The sequence below is a fragment of the Pollachius pollachius genome (assembly GCF_949987615.1).
Source record: "Pollachius pollachius genome assembly, chromosome: 3".
Lineage (NCBI taxonomy): Eukaryota > Metazoa > Chordata > Actinopteri > Gadiformes > Gadidae > Pollachius > Pollachius pollachius.
The window spans coordinates 5,481,805-5,498,327 of record NC_136936.1 but is presented as its reverse complement, the minus strand read 5'-3'; the positions used below and the strand labels follow the sequence as shown (position 1 = coordinate 5,498,327).

Sequence of the window (16,523 nt, the reverse complement as noted above, 5' to 3'; positions counted from 1 at the left end):
GGGCGGACAGTGCATCTTCGACAAATTATACAGAAATTATAGCTGTTTCAACTTAGCTTTAATAGACCCATCACTATCTGTGCTGTGCCATGATGCGTCAAAAGCCCCCAAAACCACATGAACACCACTAATGCCACCACAAAATACAGCAAGAAACACAACCAATAGGCTACTATTCAAGGGGCAATGGGCAAAAACTAGACCATTATTCCCATGGGGGACATGAAAAACAATTAAAAAAAAAAAAAAGACTAGGCTGCTATTCATGGATACACTTTCAACGGGCATGGAAAATAAGCGCACGTCTTACCTTCATGCTGTAAGGCGTTCGCGTAGGAGCCCACTTCTCATTACTAGGTCATTGATCACCTGGGACCGGTCTGCAGTTTTTTTTTTATCTTGATAGAGGTGATGTGTCTCGAACCCATGAACAGCTGGGGATGTGTTCTTCAAAAAAGATAAGAAGAAGCAGTTTTCAATGATGAACTAATATTTTTTTAAATAATAAAGTCCTCAAAATATTTTTTTATTTTCACATTTTCACATCAGGCCACAAAAATAACACATTTTGAGTGGATGCTCCTACCAGCAATAAAACACCCTCTCGTTATGCCACGTCCCCCACTTCCTGTCTGAAGTGTGTGTCCCGGCTGCAGAGGGCATCACCATTTCCATGGCAACGGCCTGACCTGTGAATAGAGAAGTGAAATGCTTGGCGGCCCAAGAAATATCTTAGTAGTCCTCCCATTGCTTTCTTAATCTCTAGCCATCCATTCAAATGGGACATGAACTGTCATCGACCCAAAAGGTCCTGGAGTAGGCTTTCTAAGACCCGTTTGACTGCGGTTCTGCCTTTTCAGGCCAGTTCCCCATTTTGGAGTTCTTGTTCTCAGTCAGATCTTTGAGGCATGCAACCTGAATGGAAAAGTTGGGGAAAAACTTTCTATAATAATTAGCTCGGTCCAGAAAAAAGCCTTTTTGTGATCAGTGAAAGACTGTCATGCAGGGCCTGAACTTTCGCCTGGTGATTCCCAGGTACTCTGTTTCACTGTACCCCAGCATAAAAGTTCTTAGGGTAGGCTAAGACCCGCTTCCTGCAGAGAATCAAGCAACTTCTGCAGCAACATCAAGTGATATTCCCAGCTGTAGATCACCATATCCCTAAGATAGCGATGGCATAAATCAGGGAGATGAGTGGAGGATATAGCCCATCAGGCCTCACAAAGGCTGACTTTGACTATTATGCCTTCTGTTAAATCCAGAGTTGTTGTGAAACAGGTTTTGCCCAGGTGGTCCATCAATTCCTTCACATGTGGCATTGGATTTGCGTTAAACCGTGACATTTCATTTTAATCTTTCTGACAAAGACTGTGAGCGCCATCTGGTTTTGGCTGCATCAGGCACTAGTGCTCTCGGAAACCTGTAGGGACACTGGTTTCCAGTTCTGCCATGTAAGGTCTCCATCTCCTGGGATAGGGTAGGACATCTCCCCTCCTCTGTTGTGGCGTCAGGTGGGGGATCACTTTAACCCCCTCCCTTGGTGGGTCACTTGATTCGCTGCGTGGAAGAAAACTCAACAAAGAGTCTTCTGCATGGTCAATTTGAACTGGCGCTCTTCTGACCACCTCATCGCCTCAACATGTTCAATGAGGGTCCCGTGGGGACATGGCTGTTCCTCCCACAAGCAGACCAATGGGTGTATGTGCATAACGCAGTTTGAAGGTAAGAAGCCAGTCGAGGCCTGGGGTGGCTCTTTATGAAAACAGTTCTCATGGAGAGGCTGGTTCCATTTCATCGTTGTCTATGAACTTGCGTAGCATGTGCTTGAGTGTTTTTTGTTGCACTCTACAAGGCCATCAATTTGCGGGTGATACACTGATGTTCTTAACGGTTGTATTAACGGTTGCTTAAGGCTAACTCTAGAAATGGATAGTATCCCTTGATCTGCTTTGGGATCCCGACACTGAAGAGGAATGGTGCATCGGCCATTTGTTTGGCTGTGAGGAGCACTGCCTCTGGGTATCTAGTAGTATAGTTTACCAATACTTAAAAAGTATCGGTCTCCTTGGAATAGAGCCCACAATATCAAATCGACTTATTTTAAAAGAGTTTCGATGATTGGTAGGATGGCTTCAGTGCCACCTTCTGGCAATGAGGGCCACTGCAGCAATTATTCCCAATCTCTTCATGGATACCAGCTACCTGGTATTTCTTACACCTCCAAGCTCCAAGTTGATGGGCATATGCTAAATGCAGTTCAGCTGACCTATAGGGCTGTGGCACTAGCATGTGGGGACATGCTGAAGGACATTCCCTTTTGTCCACTCCCTCCACTATAACGCTTTCAATGGGGTCAATGCTGTGGTAGGATCATTAAATCGGGCCATACCGTACTGGCTCGACAGTGGAGGCCACGTGCTGGTTTCTTAGCCGCTGTCTTGGGATTACATATATTCCCTCTCTGAGGTGGTATCCATCTCCTGTGTCTCTGCACAAGATACACATGGCAAATCAATCGACATACGGTTCATCAAATCAACATTATATACATAGTTATCAACCATTGCCTATGTATGTATTGGCCACACATGCCACTGGTTTTGTGCTAATTAAGTGTTGGCTGCTGTCAGTGCAGTAATCCCTGCCCTTGTCTGTCGCTTTGGGCTCCAACTTGTTGGATGAACGCCACCCTGCAGGAGGAGGGGGAAGCAGGCGCTCGAGTCAGCTTCTACGGTCCGCACAGATGCAGTTTCTCTCCCACGCACCAGATCTCCAGACACGGCTCTCATCTTCAGCTGTCACTGACTGAAGGAAGACCCGTCAGTCGGTGTTCAACACAAAGTACGGCATAAAGGGGGAAAGTGCATCGGCTGCCTCTTCCACAGTATTTGAATGCTCTATAAATGTCCCCTATTTATTTAAATGAGGACGCATCTCTGTGTTCTATCTTGGGAATAGAAACAAGGATGCATTTGCATGCATTTGAGCAGAGGAATGGAAACGATTCCGGAGTGTCACGACGATGAACTGGAGGAGCACTTTCACATCCTCGGAAATGTCTCAGAGCGATCGTACATTGTTTGGCAATCGTTTTAACGAGAAGACCCCCGATCAACGTAGGAAGTCGTATGATTCATTATTAAAACAGTGAGCTGTAGTCATTAGAGCTGCAAGCACCGGCAGCTATAACCCAAAAATGATTGTAACCCAAAAAATGACCCAAAAAATTGGCAGCAGATTGGCCCCTCCAGTGTTGTATCGATTTTAAACATCCCCGCTACTACTGACAAATGTCTATTTAGAAAAGGGCCCACTTTGTGGAGCACACAGCCAGTCCTTCCTTGGCATTCAGTTTGAACTCGCCGACTAAGTCTTCTGCTTCTCCCCCCCCACTCAGTCGCTATCGCAGCTATCAACAGAGAGGTGAGCCATCCCGGCTTTGTCAACACAGGAGGTTCCCTTGGCAACCAGGTCTCTGGCATTCTGGAGGCTGAAAGGATCGGCTGTAGAAAACAAAGGCAGGTAGGACACACACACCACAAACACACACACACACACACAGAAGCTCTCACACGCATGCGCACACAAGCACACACACACACACACACACACACACACACACACACACACACTCACACATCTTCACCTCTCCACCCTGTTGCTTTTCTTCTGGGCACAGGAGTCGTGACTAACTAGAGCAGTACACAGAATTGATTGCACGCACACACACACACACACACACACACACAAACTCCGCCCACGCACAAAGGTGCACACACACAGCTCCCCATCCGTGTACGTGTGTATCCTCTGACGGAAGAATACCCTGGAGCGGAGTCAAGCCGTTCAGCGGTCACATATTTATAAAGAATAAGAGCAACAAAACATCAACCGCCCTGCCTCTCTCTTCTAAAGGGACCCGCTTCCCTTTGAAAGACGTAACATGGACGTCATCAGAACGAGACCTGTGCCCCCCTCCCCCTGGCGAGCGGCGTGCTGATGCTGTGGATCAACGCGTGGATCAGACGCCGGCGCCACCAAGATCATAGAGTTGTCTAGAGGGGGTCTAGAGGGGGTCTAGAGGGGGTTTGGGGAGGGGCTGGGGAGGGAGAGACGACCCCACGCTGGGCACAGCCGCCCGCGGGTTACCACAACAAACACTTAGCTCATGTGTCAGTTTAACAACGCCGCAGCCCACCACCACCACCACCACCACCACCACCCCCGGGGTCAGGATCAGCTTTATTTAGACATCTTTATCCCAGCCCCCCCCCCCCCCCCACACACACACACACACACACACACACACACACACACACCACTGGCCATCACACACATATCCAATCACACACATAAAACCCACCCACCTACCCATCAAACAGACACACACATATAACCCCCCCATTCCAATCATGAACACACATAACCCCCCCCCCCCCCCCCCCCCCCAATAACACAAACACATCATGTAGCCCACCCAGCCTCCCTTAGCTCCTCCGACGCTAACCCACATCACGACTTCTCCCTCTCTCCTCGTGTTACCCACCGTCCCGCTAATGTGCTTAAGCACATTCTCCCGCGGCGCGCTAGCACGACACTAGTGACACGAGGAGGGAATGCTAAGCAGGGGCACTTTGTTTGGGCTCAGCGGCTTCATGTCGCTAGGTGTAGCGGTTCATTATCTCATTAGCTCAAGACGTTAGCGCTACCATTAGCACTGTCTCATTCAGTGAGAAGGTCAGACCGTACAAATAAGCCTTTAGACTCTTGTCTGGCGTCAGTGTTTCTTTTTCTCGGTTGTTTCTTTCCTTTGGCACGGCGAGGAGAGTGCTAGGGTGGATGTTTTCACTACGCAGAGGACAATGCCTGGGTGGAGGTTTTCACTATGGAGAGCCAGAACACAGCTGGACAGCCTTGTAAATGTCAGCCTTCGTAAACAGAATCTTTCTTTACTATAGTCTTGTACCCCCTGTCTTTATTTCTGCCCAGACCCTCACACTGGGACGGAACAAAAGATTAAGCCTTAATTATTCAATAGCAATAGAAAGTTTACAAAAGTAAAATAAAACTCATTGTAATTTTAAAACATGGACATTCAAGTGTTTGGTTCGCCTCTCAGTGGCGTGGAAACATCCAAACTCGTGTGTTTCGGGCCCCGGTTGCAGTAAACGACCTTACCAGGGCAATTTGTATGAACTAACCCCTAACCAGCCAATGGATGTCAATGGCTCACCGACTGCCAAATTTCAGAACAGGTGTAGACCGCGAGAGGGGGTGAATTGAACAGAAGTCATGGCTGGTGTAGATCACGACAAAGACAACGTCAACAATTTACCTGGGGTCTTGGCAAACCGCCCAAACCTTTTACAATATTTACCAGCGCAGGCCACCTTATTCCTACATACTTGACCATTATTTCGGGGGGGGGGGAAAACTGGTTCATAGCACTCCAGCGAAGCGCAGCGTGGCCTGCACTGTGGGAGCCATCTGTGCCCGGTGTGAGCAGTGGTCAGGGTGAATCAGTGTCACCGGCCGACTATTTAGAGCACCGGGCGGCAGGAGGGGCCGCAGGTGGATGTTGTCGGGGTGATGGTGTCATTGTGGATGTGCAGCAGGGCCAGCTCTTGGACCGTATTAAACAGCAGCAACACAACTGACTCATCTGCCATTTCTCCTCTCTCACACCAGTCCCTCAAGCGCTCTCTCTCTCTTTCTCTCTCTACCCCTATCCCTCCCATCCCTTCTTTCTACCCCCCAAATCTCTCTCTCTCCTTCAAATGTCTCTCTCTCCCCCTTCTCGCTCTCTCTCTGTACTCTCTCTCTCTCTCTCTCCCCACCTCTATCCTTCTCCGCCCCCCCCCCCCTCTCAACAATTCTCTCTACCCCTTTCCTCCATCTATATCCATCTCTCTCTCAGCATTTTACGTCTCCACCCACCTCTATCTCTCTCTACCTCCCTCTCTCTTTATACCAGAACACAAAGCATCTCTACGCCCCCTCGCTTGTATACTGGAATACACGCGCACACACAGACACACACACACACACACACACACACACAGACAGAAGAGTTTTGCGGGGTTAACCCTCTCCATTCCCGGTCGTGTGTGGTCCTCTGTGCCACCTCTCCAGTCACATAGAAAAACGACCGTTTGCCACGCAGATTGCACGTCCATCTTTACGCATCCATCATTGGGCTGGTGATTAGCATTAGCAACAACACATAGCATGAACGATCATCAGCCCCCCTGGTGCCTGCTGCTCGTGAAGCTCCCCATGTAAAGCATAGCAACGTCGACACTGAATAACCAGTGTGTCTAGGCTCCTGTCCCGCCAGCCAGCAGCGTACGGACGGACAGTAATGCAGCGATGCATCATCTCGCACTTGGCAACAACAGGACTTCATTCCGGTTCACTGAGTGCAGAATGTAATTAGGAGCGGATCTTATTCTGAGGGCCAACAGGTTTATGGGTAGGAGGATGATTTCTGAACAGGCTCGAATATTTAAATCCATCTCGTGGATGAGTCTCAGTGTCGTGTTTTGAAAAGATAATTTGGTCAAGTCTGACTTGCAGACTGAAATATGAAAATACTTTTCAGGCCAAAGAAGATCCTTGTCAAAGTAGTCCCAACTGTGTGTTTGTGTTAGTGATGTCTCTCAGCAATGCTAGGGCATGACTTTGTATGAAAATATGTGGTTTGTAGTTTTAAGTGTTTTTGCAGTGCGCTCCAATACCACGACCCTGCATCTTATTGGCTGCAGTTCCTTCACTATTTGACGTGTACTTACTTCTTGACATGCATTGCAGTGGAATGAGTCCGCCTTGGTGTCACCTTGAACAAGGCATTAAATACTCAGAATAACTTAAGTTAGTTAGGAGTCCTTGACGGCTCAACCACATTAACATTCATCAGCAGATCTTTGACTGTACAAGTAAAGGTGCTTAAGTTAAGGGTCCTCACGATTAAATGAAAGGGTCTTACACAGGCTAGCTACAAAACACTTGGAACCGATCCCGGACGTCCACCAGACTGGCGTTGGTCATTGAGCCCACTTTAAACAGAGTCAGTAAATAAACAACAGTTCTGCATGGGCAGCAAATCACTCAGTTGGGCAAAGTGGGAAAGTGGGTGGTTGATGTGTATGTTATTAACTGTGATGCCATCACGAGTTCAAAAAGATGAGCAGAGATGTGGAGTTTTTTTTTCAGCTCCTGCCAGGAGCTGTTAAGCCCTGAAGGGGTCTAGCGAAGCGAAAACGTGACCGTGGTCCGTGGCTCTGACATCTTGTACAACGTAGCAGCACACGTTTCCATGGCAATTTAAGATGTGAAAGGAGTTCCTCATTGACCCCATTCGCCCTCTGACATAATGTTCTGTACTCTAGGACTAGGCTACTCTATTTATTATGTATGAGTCTTTTGTATCATTTTACGGATTTAAATACAAAATGGGAGCACTGAGATGTTATATGGAATATTTTGTATGAATACATCAGCATTACCAGTACAAATGTTATCACCTATGAATCCATAGGCCTACCAGGGACACTTAAAGGTACCATAAAGGTACAATATTTAACATTAGTTAATGCAGTAATAAGCATTATAACAATAGCATTGGGTTAGGTTTAACCCTATTAAATAATGTTTAAATTAATACCTTAGTCAACATGAACACCATCAGTGAATTATTACTGGAGCATAACTGTGAATAAACTGTTAGTTGATGGAAATAATTAAAGCATCCTCAAGTGCCAAAAGTCTACCTTATTTTTGAAATGTTGAAAACTAACCGAAAAGTCTAAACACACACCATGAGTGTACAATGCTGAAAGGTGCCGCGTGTTAAAAACAGTGTTCAACACATAGAAAAACGATTACTGACTGGTAGAAGGCTCAAGACAAGATGCCTCAGTGTTCAATCCGAGCGTTTCAGCCTCACTTCAAATCTCGTAGGGACGTACCAGGAGCATCATACGCTTTGGCTCGTGTGTAGCCCACCTCCCTGCGTGTAATAGTGGGAAGGAGGCGCCTACCACCAGCCCCAACCCACTGGCCAAGTGCACCTCCGTCCTGTAGCGCAACACGCTGGTCCCACTCGGTCCCAGAGAACGGACCGAACGATCAACCCAAAGAGGATTTTGATTTATCTTCCGATTGCTTCGGAATGTTTCGTCTCTCATCTTATTGACAACCCTCCCAGTGTTAGTTGTCCCTGCCGTGAGCCTGTACAAGTAGTGTTCTTGTGTCCAGATTGTGAGAGGCAGACCCGCGCCCACTCGGATGGTGCGTGAGTTGAACACGCTGCTGTCTGAATCACGATCTCATCCGCACCGGAGAGCTTTGGTAAGTGGAGTTACTTTCTCTCCTATCCGATGAAATATCCTCACCATGATCTCTGTCTTAGACTTAAACATGATCATCGTGATGCAGAGGCTTCAAAGAAGCATATACATTCAAATGTGCATTATCAGTGGGCTACGGGGAAAAAATGGACGCACCTGACACTTGTAGCGTGTGAGACCGACGTGCTGCCTAATTAGCTATTATTTTAACAATTCTGTTGGAACATCCGGACGATTTCACATCCACACATAACAAATAAAATCAAAGAAGAGGCATTTTTTCTACTTAGTTTTACCCGAGGTGGATTATGGTGGAGAACTTGGAGCTAACGTTCACGCGCACAGGCACGCCAGAGGAGTGCGCAGAGGAAATGTGTTGGAAGTTTGGTGTTGTCTTGGTATTTAGGTGTCAGAGAAGGTCATGTCTGGGTGGTCATTAAGGACCGACGAGGTATTACTATTGGAGACATTCGCATGGCAAACGGTCTTACCCTGCCATTTCTGTATCACATAGGCCTATTATTAATATGGGGGTAAATGACAGGTATGAAAAAGTCTCCCTCGGTCTCATATTACACTATATTCAGACATATTTTTAAATATGTTTCGTTTAATTATGATTGCCAATTATATCCAGCAAGCAATATCCACTGGTAATAGTAGACTCATGGTTTGGCATAGTAGGGCTATGGCACAGTGAGAAATTGGACTTGGTCTTTAAGTATTCCTTCACTTAGTTTGGTCATGGCAGTGGGAACCAGTAGCACACTGCAGCGAAATGCTACTCAATTGTAATGAAAGGCAGGGAAATTAGAGCGCTAATGTTGAATTAGTCATGTTGGGTGATGTAACAACATTACACACCCACTAGAACTCCAATACCTGGACTAACGACTCATTCGGTGGGTCGCTGCAGTGTAACGTGCCAGCATGCCTTTCTAGGGATACGTTTCTGGGCAGTAGTAGAAGTTCAACATACCCTTCTGTCATGTCTTAGCAGACGCTTTTGTCCAAAGCGACTTATTCTTGGCTTATTCACTCATTTCCTGGGTCGAGTTATGCATCTTGTTCAAGGATGTAGACATTGGTGATCAAACCCAAATCCCCCCAGTACTCACTGTTAATACCTGGACTGCAACCAACCCTGGTTAAATATGTCATTGAACGGGCCGTTAGTGCCATTATGCACAGCACAATGGGTTGAAGAAGAGAGGTAATGCCATTGTTAGGTAGGACCACAGGTGGGAATCAAACCCAGGTCACTACCACTGGTTAGCGCACTAACAGGTTTACCCATCAAGCCGTCCATCCAGGAACCAATTTGACTGAATGTATTCAACAGATAACATTAGAGTGGAGTCCTTTCTACTGTATATCTATATCTGTCCTGCTGGCATCCCCTTCCGCAGTGTTGGAGTGCCTGGAGAATTCTGGTGTTTTCATACACAGGCCTATCCACACAGGGTATGGGTTGTCAATAAGGAATGAGTTTCAGCGGCCTGATTCTCAGCCAGGCGGATCAGGTGTCGGGCCTGCGTCCGCAGTGGTGGAGGAGGTGTTGGTGGTGAGGGTGGGGGTCAGCTTGGGTGTCACGTCACCCCAGGCGGATAACATTTCCCATTAGTTCTGGCCAAAATGGAACCCTAGTCCGGTAGTCAGTGTATGAGTGGAATCTGTTCATGGAAAGAGGGAAAGGGAGGGCTGGGTTGGTGGTATCTGCACAGAGATATGCGTTCGAGATTTGCGAACCATGAGCACACCTGTTGACAGGCGTGAATCCACGGTGAGGGATGAGGATTTGTTCCCCGTAGGGCAGGGAATGGTTTGCTGATAACCCCCTGGGTAAACCATGGCTCACTAACCTCGTCCTGGTGTAGCCTACGTTTCCGTCCAAGACGCTGAACTGCAGAGCGGAGAAAGCGCCCGAGTCACAGCCTAAGCCGATTGACTTCTTGGCTTGTTTTGCAGAGTAGGTCTTCAGAATCCCCATGTCGATTGACAATGAGTGACACTCGTTCGATGTCGACACGCAGCGGTCGATTGCTCTGTAATCACGGCGACCGCGTTTCTTTTTGCACACGCCTTCCCGTTCTAGGTGGGTGAGGCTTAACGTGCGGCGGACAGAACCTGGGGAGGCCAGCTCTACGGGGCCGCACCTTGGAGGCCCTTCAAAAGCTCCATTGATTATTGTGTTTCCTTATCATCCCTCTAATTGAATAGCGCTGGCAGCAGCACAGGAAGCTACAGGGCGGTGGGAAGGCTTTGCCTTGTGGCTAAGAAAGCAGTTTGTGGTCGCTATTAAAACGCACACATTCGTTCCTTTTGCTCCTTGGAAAAAGCTTCACCTCATGGCTTGTGTGAAATTATTCCCCTCGTTTTCACATTTGGAAAGATTGCTTGTTACGGTTGAAATCCCACGGTCGTATAGGTTGTCACGTCTTCGGTTCTACCAAATAAGTGGTAGTTATTGTATTAGAAAGAAAATATGGTATTTTATGCCTCAAGAATGGGGCATGTCACTTGGTATAGCTTTTGATAATCTCTGAATAACGTACTCTTTCTAAACTTGTCAGGTTTAATTGGTATATATATACATTATATATAATGATTGCACTTAGAGAAAAAAGGTACAGCAATTTGTATGCCTTTCAAAATCATTGTTTTATTTTGACAATACAATTGGGGGGCCTGGTGCTATAATTAACAGCAATTACTTTGGGATTAATCACACCTCTTTGTTTTTGTCGGAGCTCGTGTCGCACAGTCAAACACAAAACAAAACACAAAAGACAAGCTGTATATGTAAAAACAGCCAATACACAGTCTCCCTCACTAAAATAGTGTGCGCTTATTAGAATAGTTCAAATGTCAAAGCACTAAAAGGAGAACATATAAGAAATATTCTATAAAAGTGTGTGTTGGTGAAGTGATTTAAAAAGGATTGCTCCACTTTGAGCCCTAAAGTTCTGCTGCCTTCAGACGGAGCAGGGCGTCTGAGGAACCGGCATCCTTCCCTCGAACACGACAGCAACACAGAGCCACTCTCCTCCCCCAGCAGTGACACCGGGATCGTTGTTATCACCAACGGCAACGGTGAGGTGAGCCGCACCTCGCCGTGAACCATGGCAACCGTTTCGCAGCGAAAGGTGAAGAGTAATTGGCGGACGGGTATAAGTGATGGGCCATACGGCACGGAAAGCTCAGAGGAACGCCTCATTATACCAGCTCGCCCATCTCCGTGTGAGAGAGAGCGGGGAGTTGGCCAGTGTGCGCTACACAGATTTAAAGGTTGAGAGGGGGAATGGGTGAGTCGCGGCAAAAAAGGGGGATTGCTATTTGATCAATGGAAGGGACCTTAAAGCCTTGGGGAAATAACCTCTATAAAAGGGGGCTAATTCCGTTACTCACTGCGAGGCTCATACTTTCAATACGGGCGGCTATATCAGGGCAGCTTAGGGGAATATTGGAATAGGTTTAGACAGGAAGATTAGATAAATATTCAGAACGACTTTTTTATCTGTTGCATTTTCCATTTCCAGCGTTTATCAGTGGATCTGCTAAAGTAAAGAATGTATCTGTAATGTTGGAAAGCCGATTCATATTTATTCATATATATGTATAAACTGTTTTTTTTTTCAATTTCATACTTGCATTTATTTTGTGATGAATTCAGCTTCAGCTCTGGTGGCGGTTACATTCTGTTGTCACGCTTGGCAGCACATGTCAGCAGGTATCTTTTTCAGGGTCAGATAGCGAGCTCATTTCATATTAAACGTGGTCAATGGTGCGATGCCTGTCACTCAGACTCTGTCTGGGCTGGTTCAAGAGGACACTACAGACCAGGGTACTGTAGTGAACAAGATGGCCCTACAGACCAGGGAACTGTACTGAACAAGATGGTCCTACAGACCAGGAAACTGTACTGAACAAGATGGCCCTACAGACCAGGAAACTGTACTGAACAACATGGCCGTACAGACCAGGGTACTGAACAAGATGGCCGTACAGACCAGGGTACTATAATGAACAAGATAGCCCTACAGACCAGGGTACTGTAGTGAAGAAGATGGCCCTACAGAACAGGGTACTGTAGTGAAGAAGATGGCCCTACAGAACAGGGAACTGTACTGAACAAGATGGCCCTACAGACCAGGAAACTGTACTGAACAAGATGGCCCTACAGACCAGGAAACTGTACTGAACAACATGGCCGTACAGACCAGGGTACTGAACAAGATGGCCGCACAGACCAGGGTACTATAATGAACAAGATAGCCCTAAAGACCAGGGTACTGTAGTGAAGAAGATGGCCCTACAGAACAGGGAACTGTACTGAACAAGATGGCCCTACAGACCAGGAAACTGTACTGAACAAGATGGCCCTACAGACCAGGAAACTGTACTGAACAACATGGCCGTACAGACCAGGGTACTGAACAAGATGGCCGTACAGACCAGGGTACTATAATGAACAAGATAGCCCTAAAGACCAGGGTACTGTAGTGAAGAAGATGGCCCTACAGAACAGGGAACTGTACTGAACAACATGGCCGTACAGACCAGGGTACTGTAGTGAACAACATGGCCGTACAGACCAGGGTACTGTAGTGAACAACATGGCCGTACAGACCAGGGTACTGTAGTGAACAACATGGCCGTACAGACCAGGGTACTGTAGTGAACAAGATTGCCCCACAGACCAGGGTACTGTAGTGAACAAGATGGCTGTACCGACCAGGGTACTGTAGTGAACAACATGGCCGTACAGACCAGGGTACTGTAGTGAACAAGATGTCCCTACAGGCTAGGGTACTGTAGTGAACAAGATGATGCAGACTCAACAGGTGTAAAGCCTAGCTTAGGGCTATGTTCTGCTGATAAATAAAGGAAGGGAGAATCTTTGTACAACACATATCCTGCTGGTAGAACGCTGGTAGATCCAATAACAGCACAATAGCAAACAGTATTAATAACAGTAGACACACAGCAACCCATATCAATATGAATAGAATATTTACAGTAGTGTATGCCCGTAGGGAGACGAGATCTGTATGCGAGAGTCATGCCTGGGTGGGTGTGAGATGAGAAATGTCTATTTGGCTCCAGGGCTCAGAGCCTGTATAGATGAAAGAAGCCCATGTCAATATGAGAGAGGTCCGGCGGGCATGTTAAGAAGAGCAATCTCTCCCTCAACCCCTGTCGCTCTCTCCATCTCTCACCCACAGGCAGGCACTCTAAATATACGGCAAAAGGGATGCTCTTACGTGACGTCGTGAAACGATGTAGGTCAAAGTGTTGCGTTGGCGAATTGTAGTATTAGTCGTTGTTTCCGGAACATCTTGTTCAAGGCTGTTATTCCCAGTTCTGCAGTCTCAGTTGAATGTTCGGCTCCAAAGGGTTTTCATCTCTGTCTGTGCTCGGGTTTACAGTCACAGACATTAATTCATCTAATTTGTTTTCAATTGATCCAGCATGACATTTAAATACAACTGCCCAAAAGCTCAATGCGGCTCCCAAAGGATTCAAACACAAACAGCTAATTGAATGCAAGTGTTGACTAACAGTGTGGGTATGTAGGTCATTAAAGTGTGACCTACATTACATTCATATCTGAACACGTGTCCCTCTTTTGTTCCAGGACCATCCGTCACTCCCAGCTCCCGCCCAACGGCTATGACCCACAGCGAGTGACGTCTCTCCACTTCACACACACACACACACACACACACACACTTCCACTTACTTTCCAATCGACCCAACGCCTCCGGTTCCACCATGGGTTCCCGCAGCCAGGGTTTCTTCCACCACAACCACCACCACCAGCACCACCGCACAATGGTGCCCACGGCCGTGCCCCGACTGCTGGCCGAGACTACCAGCCTGCTGGGGGGCATCGCACAGATCACCCCCAACCTGTTCCTCAGCCGGGGCAACGTGGCGTCCAACCGCAGCCTGCTGCTGTCCAAGGGCATCACGTGCGTGGTCAATGCCACCATCGAGCTGCCCAACTTCAACTGGCCCCACGTGGAGTACGTCAAGGTGCCCCTGGCCGACATGCCCCACTCGCCGCTCTCGCTGTACTTCGACAGCATCGCCGACAAGATCCACAGCGTGGGCCGCAAGCGCGGCGCCGTGCTAGTGCACTGCGCGGCCGGGGTCAGCCGCTCGGCGTCGCTGTGCCTGGCCTACCTCATGAAGTACCACCGCGTGTCCCTGGCCGAGGCCCACGCCTGGGTGAAGGCCCGGCGGCCCGTCATCAGGCCCAACGGCGGCTTCTGGCGCCAGCTCATCGAGTACGAGAGGAAGCTGTTCGGCAGGAACTCGGTGAAGATGGTGCAGACGCCCTACGGGGTCATACCCGACGTCTACGAGAGGGACCGCAGGACCCTGGCGCCGTACTGGGGCCTGTGATGGGGGGACTGGACTAGCGAGGGAAGGGAAGGGAAGGGAAAGAAGTGGGAGGAGGCAGGTTTGATGGGGATGGGGGTGGTGGGAAGGATGAGCGTCGTTTTAGGGTCTTTGCAGTTTCATGCTCAGCAATGGTAGGATTCCAACTGAGCATTGGTGAAGGGGGCTGCCTTGTGTCCAGCGTACTTCAGTACAGACATTCAAAATCCTCCCGACGAGTTGACAGGAGTGGAAGATGTGACTTCCACTCCCCTATCGTCACGGGGAAAAGATACCAGAATATGAACTGAATAGAGAATACAAAAAGTTGGTCCTGTAAAGATCGACAATGATTCATGTCATTTTCTGCAAAACAACAAATTAAGTCAGTTGAACTTTCCACAGGAGCAAGGGCATAAAGAGAGACCCCAACGATACCGATAAAAATTATGTAAAGAAAATATGAAACAAAAAAAGGTCAAAAAAGAGAAATGGGGTTGTAGCTGCTCTTTTTCTCCTGGTTGACCTATCCACTAGACTCCATAGAATAACCGTGTATGCAATGAGGGAGTGTTGGGCTGAGAGTGCAGACCCAGCGAGTCTCTGTTGACGACGTAGTGATTGAGGCCCAGGCCTCGGCGTAGTGTCATGTCGTGGTATTGTGCCAGTTCTTCGGTGGTTATCTTCAATGTGTGGGGCTGTATGCTGTAAGCTCGATTTATGGTAGCACTTTCAAAAAAAACGTCAAAATCAGCGTACAGAGTAGAAAAAAATAGATATAAAAGACGTAGAAAGATTATGTTAGCAAAAGTGTATTGTTGGAAAGGATATTTTGGAGCAGTTTTAGCACTCAAAATATGGGAAGCATATGGTCGTATATATATTTTAAATGAAACAGTTGAATGATGTTACTATATCAATTTATTTTTTTTAAAGCTAAATGAAAGTGCTAGAAAAGATTGGTAACAGATGAACCCGTCGTTGGCTAACCGTCCGCCACACCAAGAGAAAGTGTAAACTCTGTGGTGACGGCTTGGGGAGAACCGGTTTGTGGCGGCTGATTTGTACCGTGCATTAAAATTCAGCCAGTAGCAAGGTACAAAACGAGACAGCGGTTTACCATTGTGGATTACAAATCAATCAACAGTTTTCAGAGTGTGAACAATCATAGGTAAGGCTTTGGAGACGGACCATAGCAGAAAAGAGGCACATTTCGACCTTTGTGTCATAGGCAGAACCTGAATTTACAATTTGTTTTTAACGACCCAAATGAAATATATATAATGTAACAAAAAGAAGCTCATGCCACTGTTTGTGTTTAAATTTGATTAAAATTAATAACTCATACATGCCTTGCGTCTTTTCTACATTTGTTGACTCCTTCAGTGGTTCAGATGCCGACACTCATCCGATATGCATGACCTAATTCAACATTCAAGCACTGTAGCGGCTCCATTCTGTCCAATTTTCAACATGTCATTGGAGATCACATCTTTTCCTCCACCACTTTTCACATGAAAGGGCACTGCACCTTTCAGCAAGGCACCGTTCACTTCCCTGGCCACCTCTTCCCCCCGGGGTCTGTATGCGGCCGTCTTCCATCACTCCTCTTCATCATCGTCTCTACAGAGCACAGCCAGCAGACATCGACCAGAGCTTTGCTCCGTATTCACTCTACTCTGAGGATGTCACATGTGTCATAACTCACACACCCCAGACCTGCCAGGTGGGACACCACAGAGGTCACGGAGGAACGAGTGATGGGTCTCTGTGTGTCTTGATCACTTC

At 47.4% G+C, this 16,523-nt stretch overlaps 1 protein-coding gene across 1 annotated transcript; it reads left to right on the top strand.

The window, feature by feature from the left end:
* Positions 1–14,123: 14,123 nt before the first annotated feature.
* Positions 14,124–14,759, top strand: dusp14 (dual specificity phosphatase 14; the record flags this gene model as incomplete). The annotated part of the gene is made up of 1 exon (XM_079733930.1): positions 14,124–14,759. The coding sequence occupies one exon, from the start codon at positions 14,124–14,126 to the stop codon at positions 14,757–14,759; it is 636 nt and encodes a 211-aa protein (XP_079590056.1).
* Between the last annotated feature and the right edge of the window lie 1,764 nt (positions 14,760–16,523).